This window comes from Theropithecus gelada, chromosome 3, assembly GCF_003255815.1.
Source record: "Theropithecus gelada isolate Dixy chromosome 3, Tgel_1.0, whole genome shotgun sequence".
Lineage (NCBI taxonomy): Eukaryota > Metazoa > Chordata > Mammalia > Primates > Cercopithecidae > Theropithecus > Theropithecus gelada.
Window position 1 is genome coordinate 55,261,784 of NC_037670.1, and position 14,644 is coordinate 55,276,427.

The window sequence follows — 14,644 nt, forward strand, 5'->3', positions numbered from 1 at the left end:
GGCAAAAACAAAGAAATTGAACAAGATGACAAAGTTTTCTATACAAGCCTGGTTTAAGATTTGTAAAAAATTAATCGGTTACAGTGTATTTTTCCAACTTTTTTTTTTTACAACTGGTTTTTCTTTCCTTTTCAACCTAAGAGTGTATTTTAACATTTCATCTTAAGACAGTGCAATAGCCACAGGTAAGAGGGAGGTTAATCTACAATGAAGGTCAATGGCGAAGGGGAAAGAGGTCTTCCATGGGGCACTTCAGCCAGTTATAACACCTGACAAAAGAATGCAGATGTAGAAGTAGGTGTAATCCATAAACAGAAAAAACAAAGGTGACAGCTGCCTTGTTACAGCTGCCTGTCACATTACCCAGATCTTGTATTTACATTCCTTTAAGGCCCGGAATAATTTAGAGTATCAAACAGCTTAAATTTTGAATTATTTAGTTTCACAGGACCTATGGGCAGGGGACAGTCCTGAGTTAGGGGAAAGACTAATTTGTGTTACAGATAGTGACTCAGAAACGGTTAGGCTCTGGCTTATTTCTGTGTCTATGCAGGTAGAAGGGACTGTGATCAGGTGACTCAGAAGCCCAGTTGACTGGATGGAGCAGATCATAGCCACAGATTTAGGATCTGGGGACAGGGATAAGTCTAAAGTCCTCTAGGCACCTGTATTTGGCTGAAAACTCTAGGGCAAAGAAAATTTAGATGCAATTTGTGAGCATGGAGATTTGTCCTAAGAGGTGTGTGAGCACATTATTACATAGTGTGCATGTGTCCGGGGGGGGGGGAGCAGTATGAAGGAGAAGGAATCTCCCCTCATAACTCATTTCCTATGTGTCCTCAGTTCCTGTTGATCTTGGGGGAAACATGGAATCACAGAACAATTTACAGTGTGATAGCCTGTGTGCAGTAGAACAGAACCTCCCTTTTCTGAGACACCTGGAGCCTCCCTTCAGCCCACGGCCTGCCTGACACATGCTGAGTGACTCACAGGCACACATGTGTCCTTGGCTCCTCTTATGTTATTTGTTGTAGATGATGGACCCAAGTGTCAAAAACATCAGCAAAACAACTCCATTTCCTTTTGAGTAACTCAGGGCATATTGTCAGAAATTATTATAGCATGAGCATGAAGATATATATTTATCCCAGTTTTGTTGGAAAATGAACGCATTAAAAAAAAAAAGAACAAATCAGCAACAATGGATATGTGGTAGGAATAGATGGAAGACTTTGGCAATGATGCCGTGAATCTATATTTTATAATATATAAATAACAAAGCAGAACATAATTGCATTAACAGATAAGATTATATTGTTTTCAAATAGTTTGGGTGTGTTTACCATGAATTTTTATACCACAAATACCCCTGCTTTTAGGTATTTATTTTCTTACTTTTTTTAAAAAATCAACTTTTGGCCGGGCATGGTGGCTCACGCTTGTAATCCCAGCACTTTGGGAGGCCGAGACGGGCGGATCACGAGGACAAGAGATCGAGACCACTGTGAAACCCCGTCTCTACTAAAAATACAAAAAATAAATTAGCCGGGCATGGTGGCGGGCGCCTGTAGTCCCAGCTACTCGGGAGGCTGAGGCAGGAGAATGGCGTGAACCCGGGAGGCGGAGCTTGCAGTGAGCCGAGATCGCGCCACTGCACTCTAACCTGGGCGACAAAGCGAGACTCTGTCTCAAAATAAATAAATAAATACAAACATACATACATACATAAATACACAAATAAACTTTTAAGTTCTGGGGTACATATGCAGGATGTGCAGGTTTGTTACATACCTGTGTGTCATGGTGCCTTGCTGCCCAAATCAACCTCTATCATCCAGGTACTAAGCTCAGCATGCATTAGCTGTTCTTCCTGACTCTCTCCCCACCCCCTGACAGGCCCCAGGGTATGTTGTTCCCCCAATGTGTCCAAGTTCTCATCGTTCACTTCCACTTATTAGTATGAGAGGATGCAGTGTTTGGTTTTCTGTTCCTGTGTTAGTTTGCTGAGAATAGCAGCTTCCAGCTCCATCCATGTCCCTGTCAAGGACATGATCTTTTTCCTTCTTATGCCTGCATAGTATTCCATGGTATATATCTACCACATTTTCTTTATCCAGTCTACTTTTGAAAGCGATTTGGGTTAATTCCATGTCTTTGCTATTATGAATAGTATTTTTTTGTTTGTTTATTTTAGGTGGCCCTAGAAAGGCCTTACTAAGAATTAGGAAGTTTTAGTAAGTAATAGAGAGTGACTAAGCAGTTTTGTAAAGAGTAAACAGAAAGATGTACATTTTTTATAGAATTAAAATGTTGATGGTCCTACTAAACTATTATCTAAACTATTCCAATAACTGACATATTCTTATTACTGTTATTTCAGTTAATTACACTAATAAATATTTTAATTTTCAAGTCAGGATATTACTTCTGTCTCTTAACATACTCAACAATAAATAATCTGTTATTATTATTATTTCTATTTCACAAATGAAAGCTGTGAGACACAAAGAGTCTGTGTAACTTATAAAAGTTGACTTTTTAATTGTGGCAATAAGTTTCAGGCCTTTTTTAAAGCCAACTTTCTTCTCTATTAGACGTCTTTTGTCACATTTTCAGCCGTAATTTTAGAAATGTCTATATCTTCACTCCTGTTCACACTGTATTTTGATGTCACAAGTTACTATCTTAACACTTCCTAGAACAGTGCCTGGCCTTATCAAACATGATTCCCAAAGGAAAAAAATAAAAACACGATTTCTATTTGTAGATGATACACTATACCTAGAAACCCAAGCGATTCAACAAATACCAAGATTTAGCATAGTGGCAGCATAAAAAATAAACCTGTTTATAAAATAAATATAAAAATCAATGTTCTATCATATTGAGATACCACTTCATACACATGAGAATGGCTATCATACGAAAAATAACAGCATAATCCCTAAAAGAACAAGCGGTAAAAAGAAGAGGGAGAAATTAGAATGGTTTTTAACTCCTGGTGCAAATGTAAAATGGTGTAGTCACTATAAAAAACAATGTGGACATTTCTTGAAAAACGAACAAACAAACGTAAAATGTACGTTCTTCTACGTTTAGAACATAGAATTATATGATCCAGCTATTTCATTACTAAATATATATCCAAAAGAATTAAAAGCAGGGGATTGAAGAAATATTTATATGCTTGTGTTTATGGCAGCACTATTCACAATGGCCAAAAGCTGGAAGCAGCCCACATCTTCAGCAATGAAAAAACAAAATGTGTTACTTACATGCAATGAAATATTAATCCTTAAAGAGGAAAATAAATTTTACACATGCTGAACCTTGAGGACATTATGCTAACTGAAACAAGCCAATTCCAAAGGAACAAATACTGTATGATTCCACTTACATAATTTATTGAGAATGGTAGAATTCACAGAGAAGGAAAGTAGAACAGTGGTTGTAACAGTGGAGACTGGGAAATTAACATTGAGTTTTAACTTTGCAGGACAAAAAGAACTATGAATATGAATGGTGGTTATGGTTGCAAAACAGTGTGAACGTACTTTATTGTCACTTTATGTACACTTTTTTTTTTTTGAGACAGTCTTACTCTGTCACCCAGGCTGGAGTGCAGTGGTGCAATCTCGGCTCACTGCAACCTCCGCCTCCCAGGTTCAAGAGATTCCCCTGCCTCAGCCTCCTGAGTAGCTGGGATTACAGGCATGTGACACCATGCCTGGCTAATTTTTTTGTAGTTTTTAGTAGAGATAGGGTTTTACCGTATTGGCCAGGCTGGTCTCAAACTCCTGACCTGGTGATCCACTCGTCTGGGCCTCCCCAAGTGTTGGGATTACAGGCATGAGCCACCATGCCCAGCCTATGTACACTTAATAATGGCTTAAAATGATATATTTTATGTTATGCATATTTTACAATATTATTTTTGATAATTTTAATATAGAAAACCAATGAAAATTTAACAAATATAATGAGGGGGGAAAGATGACATTACCAAAGCTACAATAAATACATCCAGGAGAAAATTTTAAAGAGATATGTAAAACATAAAAGTACAACCTTAAAAGACTTTAAAAGACACAAAAATAAGCTAAAAATTTTTGTAACATCCTAGAGACACCGATTTTAACACAATTTTAGGTATTTAACATAACAGACAAAAAGTTGATGAATAAAGGCAGTTGGCTCATAAATTTGAAAATAATATAGAAATAGAAATGTACACTAAGACTACAGAGAGATACCTATTTTTACCTCTCAGTTGTAAAAAATTCCACAATATTCAGTGATGTTGTAAAAAACACTCTTGTGCAATCCAATTAGAAGAGAATATACAAAATACCTAAGCATTAACTTTGAACCCTGCAAACTCAGTTCTGTGACTATACCATGCAACAGAGCTTTACAAACGTTAAAGAAATATTTCTGAGGTTATTCCCTGTGACTTTACTTGTCATAGCAAAATAACAGACAGAGCAGCTATGTTTATTTAAAGGGCACAGGGTAAATAGCCTCATGCCACCATCTTATCAGAACATTCAGCAGCTTTTAATATAGAAGAAGAAAGACCTCTGTGTGCCTGTATGGAGCCTTGGTCATAGCATATTATCAAGGACTGTGTCAGTGTGAGAATGTGATTGTAGTAAGAAACATATATTGGTCTCTATCTACCCCAGCAAGTTGAAGTCCTGAAGTTCTAAGCAATCTTGTCTTTCTCTTCTTTTGAAGACAAACCTGAAGTTTTTCTCTCACTGCATAGACCAACCGGAAACTGAGGTGTGCTTTCAGACATGGGTGAGCATTGAGGGAAGGCTACCTTTGCATCCAGGGCATGGTTTTCCTTGCAAGTCCAAAACAGCCCAAAACAGCTACTTACTGAGAGAGTCTCTGCATATACTAAATCCTGCTGTACATCTGTGCCTCCTCCACAAAGCTTGGCAGCTCATGTATTTATGCCCAGGTGTGTGTTCCAGGACAGCCTTCTCCCCCTATTGCTTCCACCCCTGTGCTGGATACACATAATCTATTAACAATGAGAAATTAGATATAACTTTTTTATCTGATTCATGTGAGCAACCTCTAAATTATTAGGCCCAGAGGCATAAAAATGAGGAAGCAGTCATGTCCCGCCCACTCCCTGTATTAGTCTGTTTTCATGCTGCTGATAAAGACACACCTGAGACTGGGCAATTTACAAAAGAAAAAGGTTTAATTGGACTTACAGTTCCATATGGCTGGGAGGACCTCACGATCATGGCAAAATGCAAGGAGGAACAAGTCACATCTTACGTGGAGGGCGGCAGGCGAAACAAAAAAATGTGTGCAAGGGAACTTCTCTTTAAAAACTATCGGATCTCATGAGACTTATTCGTTATCAAGAGAACAGCATGGGAAATACTTGCCCCCATGATTCAATTACCTCCTACAGGGTCCCTCCTACAACATGTGGGAATTCCAGATGAAATTTGGGTGGGGACACAGCCAAACCCTATCATTCTGTCTCTCGCCCCTCCCAAATCTCGTATCTTCACATTTCATAATCTATCATGGTTTCCCAACAGTCTCCAGAGTCTCAACTCATTTCAGCATTAACTCAAAAGTCCACAGTTCAAAGTCTCATCCAAGACAAGGCAAGTCCTTTCTGTCTATGAGCCTGTAAAATCAAAAAGCAAGTTAGTTACTTCCTAGATACAATGCGGGTAAAGGCACCGGGTAAATAAAACCACTCCAAAAGGGAGAAATTGGCCAAACAAAAGGGCTACAGGTCCCATGCAAGTCTAAAATCCAGCAGGGCAGTCAAATCTTAAAGCTCCAAAATTATCACCTTTGACTTCATGTCTCACATCCAGGTCACACTGATACAAGAGGTGAGCTTCAGTGGCCTTGGGCATCTCCGCCCTGTGGCTTTGCAGGGTATAGCCCCCCTCCTGGCTGCTTTCATGGGCTAGCACTGAGGTCTGCAGCTTTTCCAGGTGCACGGTGCAAGCTGTCAGTGGATCTACCATTCTGGGGTCTGGAGGATGGTAGCCCTCTTCTCACAGCTCCACTAGGCTTCCCTTCCGTACTGCTCTAGCAGAGGTTCTCTGTGAGGGCCACACCCCTGCAGCAAATTTCTGCCTGGGCATCTGGCTGAGGAGGCCTCACAATTATGGTGGAAGGCAAGAAGGAACAAGTCATATCTTATGTGGATGGCAACAGGCAAAAAAACAAAAACAAAAAATAAAACAAAACAAAAAAAAACAAGAACTTGTGCAGGGGAACTCCTGTTTATAAAAAACCATCAGATACGAGACGTATTCACTATCTGGAGAACAGCAAGGGAAAGACTTGCCCCCATGATTCAATTACTCCCACCAGGTCTCTCCTATAACATGCAGGAATTCAAGATGAGATATGGGTGGGGACACAGCCAAACCATATCACTCCCCATCTACATCCTTAAGCTAAACAATTACTTCTTGAAGCTACTTGCTATGTGAAATCTAGACTTACTGACAGCATGAGTAGCTATAAATTAACCTAACTATTCTGCCATAATTCATAGACGGTAGTTCAACAACATATAGCTTATCATTAATCAATGTTATTTCTGCAAACTAACAAGAATTCTTGACAATGGCCAACTATTTATTCTGCTTTTTACTTTATAAACCGTATTTAAAAGGCCAAAGTTCATATCTTAGGTAACATGCATCTGAGTCTTCCAGGCAGCTGTCCACACCTTGGCTCAAGTAAATTCTTTAAAATTTTATTTTTTTGCCCCTGCTTCTTCCTTTAGATTGACATTTGTGGTGCTGTGAGCAGGATTCAGAGGGACATCCCCAACCATCCAACATCCCTCTTGAACTCAGAAACTAGCCAATGAGAAGCCCTTGTATTCTTCCAGCTCCCAGTACATCATTGAGTGTAAGGGGTGAATCCTCCTGATTTCAGATCTCCCTACTATTTCGTGAGGTCAAGACTTTGCTTGAGCTGTTCTTTTCAACCCTCACTTTCTAGAAAAAAGATTTCCATTTTTGATTAAAGTTAGATTTTTAATTTCAATTTTTTTAAACTGCTTTCTCTGCTTCTGTCTCAAGATAGAAAATCTGGGTCATAATATTGGCAGTCTAGCCCTGGTGGTTTTACTTCTTTTGTTCTAAATTAGGTAACATGCTTTTAAAAACACAGCTGTTTTCTATTGCTTCTAATTTGAACTTGACTTTTTGGAACCTTCAAACCAAAAGGTGCATGGGAGTGAATTCTCTCATCCCAAAGAGAAAAGGCAATTTCTTTATCTGACTCATTTGGGTGCTCTAGGCAACTTGAGACTTCGTAGAGGTGTTAGGATGATTTTCAACGATGTGTACCAGTCTCACAGGGTCTTTCCAAAAGAAAAACTCCTGCAGAAACTGTTAACTAAGCTGGAAGGTAAACATAAGCATTGCTCACCCAGCACTATCATCAGCAACTCTTGGGTGACACCTGGAGGAGTGATGCTCATACACAGCACACTTAGAACTGGCACACTGCTCTGGCCATGATTACCTTTGAAAAGTTTCTAAATTATGGAAAACCGATCATCAAAACCATGCTTTTCGTTCTAGGTAACATCCCTTAGAAACATAAGCTGAACTTATGTATAATACTTGTGGAGCTTCACCTTGCAAATGCCTAGGTAAATGGACCAACATGACTTCAGATGACCCCAAAATGCAATGAGAAAAATGAAGGTCTTTTGACATTTCTAAATTAATATATTTCCATGTGCAATTGGAAAAGGCAGGTTTTAGAATGAAATTTAATGAAAGGTCTTCTTTCTGTTTTGCCTGGCTAAATTCTAATAAGAGATTTCAAAGTACATTTTAAGAGGGCTCTTTCACTTCCTCAAAAAAAAAAAAAAAACAAAAAACCTTTTACATGTTCAAACTGCCTGTTTGACTTTGCTGCAGGATTTACAATACATATTTTAACTTTCTCCAGTCTTTTCTCAGTCTCTCGGAGATGTAAATCTTACCATGGATTTGAAATGTTAACATCCAGAGAATTAGCAAAACAGCATTCCAGCTGAGATCAAATTAGAAAAAAAAAAAAAACAAGTATTTTTAGACCAAATCTCAAAATTTTATTTCTCAATGAATTATCTCTAGCTTAGGCAAAAACATTACATACATAGTAATTAATTACTAATATATTTGTTTTTATTATTTGATTTTTGTTCTTGACCTTCTGGAGTCCACATTTGCAAACTTGGTCTACTCCCATAGACAGCTTTCGTTCTCCTGTTTTACCAACCATTTCTTAAGATCTTGTGTCTGGCCTTTGCGGGTAGATGGTAAGCTGAGAAGCTGAGATACTAAAAAATGTGGCCTGAAAATATAGATTTCAACCCATTTGCAGTAAGCTGTTCTTAGGATAAGTTTTGATTATAGAAGAGCTACAATTTTTTTGTTATTTTGAAGTTTTATAGTCATACAGGATTTCTTGGATTTGGCCTCATGAATGTTTGTGTTGGTTTTTAGTCACCAGTTCAGGTATGCCTTTAATTTAAAATTTCAGTTTATATTTAGAGTGTAATAGAAACTTTTGTTGTTTTGTTTGTTTAGTCTTCTCTCTGGAACTAAATAAAACCATATTCTGTGGTTTGGAAAAAAGAAAACTATTTACTGAAAAATTTCAAAGAGAAACAGCTTTGAATAGTGATTACCCTAGTCCTCCAGGAAACAAAAATGCCCCATCTCCAAAATTCCTTCTTGATGTAAATTTTAGAAAGAAAAAGACAAGTAAAGAAATGTTTTTGTCTGAGCACGGTGGCTCACACCTGCAATCCCAGCACTTTGGGAGGCCAAGGCAGGCGGATCACGAGGTCAGGAGTTTGAGACCAGTCTGGCCAACATGGTGAAACCCCGCCTCTACTAAAAATACAAAAAATTAGCCAGGCGTGGCGGCGGGCACCTGTAATCCCAGCTGCTTGGGAGGCTGAGGCAGGAGAATAATTTTAAAAAATTAAATGCTCTACAGTCAAAAGTCCATTTATTTAAAATTGACAGTCAGGCTATATATATGTATATGTACACACACACACACATATACACACACACACACGCGTATTTGAGGCCTACGGTTTTCCCATATAAGGTCTTTAGTTAACTAAATTTCTCTCTCCCTAAACTAGTATCTCTATGTGCTTGTTTCTTCTCTTGCCGATGTGATTTTTGCCAAGAATAATGAACCTTACTGGCTTTTTGGAAAACAAAATCTTCTCAAACTGTCTCCTCTGGAATTAATTCTTCCATTTCCTTCTATGTGTCTTATGTTCCACTTAAAACCTTTTGTCACTATAGAAGACAACTAAAGGAAACTTCTAGCAGCCTGAGACCCCTTGAAGAGCACAGATAAAGCACCATAGGCTTCTCCTTTTTGGCAGGGTACCTCTGTTTTTCTTCATGAAGCCCCCAGAGTTGTGGGTAAACAGGTTCTTTTGAGGTCTGAAGCTCTACTACCTTTTACAATGAACTCCCTCTCTGGGGCTTTTAGATAGAAACATGAGTAAGTTATATGTTGTCTCTACATGTATATATATGTCTATAAATGTCTTTGTATATTATCTACATGGTACTGAATTAACTTAAAGATAACTGCTCATGAATTAAAAAATAAGCCCAATATTTTTCAAGAATATGTGAACTGAGTAAATCTTTTGGTAAACATGACTAGTTTAATATTGTTGGTTTAATAAAAAACAATGTCTTCTGACTTCTCAGCAAAATATGTATATATTTAACTTTAAGTTTATTGCTTTTATGATACTTGCCCAACATGGTAATATAAAAATGGATAATAGGAAGTTTAACTTTAGATGAGTAGATTAGTCTGTTTCATGAAATTTTACAAAAATAATTGTTAAGAATAAATAAGTAAAACATGTAAATGGGACAAAAGTTTATAAACTTACAATACTAATTGTTTTGTAATGTGTTCAGTTTCTCAAATCTATGGAAACTACACTCGCAGACTGTTGTTAAGTTACATTAAATGATGGCTATTCATTAAACATCTAAATTATCCCCAAGTAATAAAATGCTAAGATACTATTTTTTTTTTTTTTTTTTTGAGGCGGAGTCTCGCTCTGTTGCCCAGGCTGGAGTGCAGTGGCCAGACCTCAGCTCATTAGTTAAAAATTAAACTAATTTTTAAATATAAGTTTAAAATCTGTTAGTATGTCTTATTCCACAATAAAAATGTTTCCATTTAAAATCCTATGTTTCTAAAAAGTATAAAATATATATTTATAAAATTTTAGTACATGACTAATAGTTAAAATTGCTTACTTCTCAGGCTTTCACTATAAATTAAGATTATTAAAAATTAAAATTCTGCCTAAGATATAACTAAAACTATTGTTAAGGAGAGAAACAACTTTACATACAGAGTACAAAGAAAATAAAATGTGTTTCTTTATGAAAAAATATTTTAGAAACAGACGTGATGTGGTTTTTCTTAAAGAAAAGGCAATTTTGCTGAGTTTAGAGGTTATTTAAAAAATATGTAAAATTGAAAGAAAAAAGATAAAGAAAATGAGGTAAACTTAATGGAGATGGAAAACTGGAGAAAGAAAGAGAAAAATAAAATTTTAAGGGGTTATAAAAGGTTTATAGAAATCTTATCTTGTACGGTCAAAGCTGATTGAGATTGAATACATCTGTTTATAATGCTTTCCTAAAATTAGCTTTAATATTAATAATATAAAAATAAAATTTGATTTTCTCTTTTTATGAAGAAAAAGATTTACTCCAAATTTGTTGGAAGGAACCCTTTCAGATTTTCTTGGCCAGTACCTGTGCCACTAAATTGAAGGGTAATGTCTTTTAAAATATCTGGTCACTGCTCTCTCTATACATAGCTCTGAAAAAACCCAGCACTGGACAAATTCTCTCTAACTTTTCCACAGGCATGGCCACCAATCTGTTTTAGATTAAGATTCTATTTGAAAAAAATCTGCTAATTATCTGCCTGGCTTTCAAAAAACAGCTTCATTCATTTTATTGGAAAAAATGTTTTTGCCTTGGTGAGGTTGTCACCTCCCACGAACATATGATTAAAAATATTTTATAAGCTTAGAAAAAATTACTGATAAAACTGTTACATCCATTGCAGCTCAAAAAAAAAAAAAAAAAAAAACAACTACAGATTCACTGGCTACGATTATACTAGACAATCATATTGCTTTATATTACATATATTACCTGAGCAAAGATATGTATGTATGGTAGGAAGTACTTTTATTGTGTACACATAAATACTTCCTATGAAGCAGAAATTTTTTTAAAAAATGAGTTGGCCACTGTCACAAATTCTCCACTGTGCACAAGACAGAAACTGATGTTTTCATGAATGTTTTGTAATTTATGTGTTAATCTACTACATTCTCTTGTAGATATGTATTTATTTTTCTGCAGGCATCATGAGAGACATTTCCTCTATGTCTTTTCCCAGGTAGCATTCCCAAAGCTAAGCCCTGGGATTCTGCTTGAAATCATACTAAATAGAACAGACCTCAGAATCTTACCACGCTCACTGTGCGAAATATAAAAGGTAAATGAGAATTTTTAACCAATGGAATATAAACTATTTTTTTCTAAATCCACCTCTTTTCTCTTGGAAAACATTTTTTTAAATTTTTCAAGCTCTAACGATAAAATCCATTATACAATTAATGAAAAACTGAAGTTGAAGTGAGTGAACATATACATTCAAGGCGACAAACACGGGGGGAAGTAGTGCTGACTGGAACACAGATGTATTAGACTCGTGTGTCAATTACTTGAGAGATTCTCCCCACCCCCATTCTGCTCACTAAAGTATTTCATCATTACTCTCCCAAAAGACACTGCACTTGCCCCCTTTGTGGCGGATGTGTATTTTGCTTTGCAAATTTATACACTCCCTCACTAGGGTGGATCTTTCCTGTACTTTGGGACAGTTATTCTCCTTCACAAGCCTGAGAGAAACCAGAGAGCAGGATGCGTCTGTGCCTTTTCCCCTCAATACCAGCACCTGATTGGTTGACCATCAGCGTGTCTGCAAGAAAAGAAAACTAGAGTTGAGAGGGAAAAAAATCTTAATGTTAAAGCGGTTAGCTTTTTAGAGGAAGGGTAAATCAGGAAACTGTCCTCAGCACTAGGGCTCCCCTGAGAGGCTCCACCCAATACCTCCGGCTCTTCTGTGAAAGGAGATGACCCAGGGGCTAGTGTTTGCTAAACACTCCAAGAGACATGGTCCTTGTGGGTGTCTTGGATCATCCCCAACAAGTTGTAATACTTGGAACCAGGAAAATACAGGAGAGTGGTTGAGGACACACGACCCTGCAAAGTTTTCCAAAGACATTCTGGGAAGGCGCGGGTGCCTAGAGAAGATGAGAGGAGATGCGCAGAGTGTCAGGTGATTACTCTTTGCTTTTCTGTCCTGTGAAATATTCACAAACAGACGAATATATTAAAAACAGCCACCCACGGCTCTGTTAAACAAAAACAAACAACTAAAATGACACATCCGTTTTAAAATTAAATAAAGAACTGATAGTTCATAATGGGATTTGGAGAGGGACAGTTGGCATTTGGGAATGTGGGAAAGAAATTGGAAATGTAGAATTTTCTACAGTCCCTAGAACAGTTAGGCTGGGAGAACAGTTTTAGATTTGAGACCCTGCTTGCCAAACATTTGAAAAATGCAGAGAAAACCAACGACCCTGTGGAGCATTAAAATAATTACACAGCTAGCAATTAGGCTGAAGTGGCCATGGCGCCCTGGGATTCTGCCTAAGGAAACCTAACTACGTCAAAGGAATTTTTTGTAAATTACTAACTTTGAGGAAAAACAAAAAAACAACAAAAAAACCTTAGGCTTAACCAACCACAAGCTGCCAATAAAAAGCTAATTACATAACCAGGACATTTCCACCAGAGGGCTTCAAATGCAATACGTAACTGGAACCAATCAAATATTGTATCTGGTTTGCTTCCTCATACCTCTTAAAAAAAAAAAGAAGCCTTTTGTTCCAAGACCCTCCTTTGAGCACCCAAACAACAAATCATAGCTGGCTGTTCTCTGATTCATAAATTGCTGTTTGTGCAAATAAACTGTTTGTATTAATCGCTTCCGGCATTACTGTAAATACCTCAGACTGGGTAACTTACAAGAGGATTAACTAGCTCATGGTTCCACAGGCTGTATAGAAAGCACAACACCAGCGTCTGCTTCTGGGGAGGACCCACCCAGGAAGCTTAAAATCACGGAGGAAGGTGAAGCAAGAGCTTGAAAAGGAGACAAGGTGGGGTGCTGTACACTTTTAAATGATGAACTTCAGGGAACTCACTCACTATTGGGAGGACAATACCAAGAGGAATGGTGCTAAACTATTGATGAGAAATCCGCGCCCATAATCCTTCCACCAGGCCCCACCTCCAACATGGGGGATTACATTTAAACAGGAGATTTGGGCTGGAAAACACACCCAAACTATATCCTAAAGTTGCCTCAAATTTAGGCTAGGGCGGTGGCTCATGTATGTAATCCCGGCGCTTTAGGTGGCCCGAGGCGGGCGGATCACCTGAGACCTGAGCTCAGGAGTTCGAGACCAGCCTGAGCAACATGGCAAAAGCCCGTCTCTACAAAACAACAACAACAACAAAAAAAAACAAAAAACAAAAAACAGGCATGGTGGCGCACCCGTCTAGTCCTAGCTACTTGGAGGACTGGGGTGAGTGGATCAGCTGAGCCCGAGACGTGGAAGCTGCAGTGAGAAGAAATGCACTTTAGCCTGGGCAACACAGTGAGACACTGTCTCGGAAAAAAAAGGGGGGCCACAATTTTATTTTTAAAAGGAGAAAGAAGGGACTAGGGACCCCAAGGCCCACTGCTTCTTCCACGGAGGAACTCCAGACCCTAAATGAGGATTCTCGTCTTATGACGCTCCCATCATCCCCGCACAATCTGGAGGAGGGAGACTCGAGGTTGCGGCACAGAGCTGCCCAGAAAGGGCCCTGAACTGGGGAGAAATTCGAGCTTATGGACAAAACAAAACGTACGGTTTTGGGGGCTGGCTCAGCCCCTCATCTGCGATGGAGGGAAATGAGGACTGAGCTGTGCCCGCGGGGACTCGGGGCTGAAGACTCCAGAGCCGACCGCGAGAAGGCCGAGATACAACCGCAGCCGGTTCCGGCCGGATTCAAACACCCTCTTCCCCATTCTCGGGACACCCACTCCACGCACTCACCATTTCCCAGCCTCCGGATGTTCCGCCGTCCTCCCTATGGATCTCCCAGTACCTGCAGATCACGGGATAACAGAAGCTATGGTAGAGTCACCGAGGAGCTCCAGGAGTGGAGACGGGAACTGGGCTCAGAGCCCGGGAGCTAGGAGACAAAGGCCCCGCCATATTGAAGAGGCCGCCTCTTCGTCTGTAGCTGCGCACCTGATTGGACAATTTCACGCTAGCACCACTGATTGGCTAGGGCTCCAGGCCCCACCCATTTAAACCCTGAGTGACAGAAAATGTAATCAGACACTGGGCTGAATGAGGCAGGAGTGACAGGTTTTTGCCTGCACCTTTTTCAGGCAGATTCCTCCCTGTGCTGGGGTCCTGGCCCTGCCTGAG

At 38.9% G+C, this 14,644-nt stretch overlaps 1 protein-coding gene across 1 annotated transcript in view; it reads right to left on the reverse strand.

Moving 5' to 3' along the window:
• Positions 1-14,428, reverse strand: part of ZNF736 (zinc finger protein 736) — a 43,006-nt gene extending 28,578 nt beyond the window's left edge. Inside the window, exon 1 of the mRNA XM_025379660.1 lies at positions 14,264-14,428. Coding sequence (XP_025235445.1) covers positions 14,264-14,266 — 3 coding nt within the window. The 5' untranslated portion in view covers positions 14,267-14,428. The remainder of the gene's footprint in view (positions 1-14,263) is intronic.
• Positions 14,429-14,644: the final 216 nt, after the last annotated feature.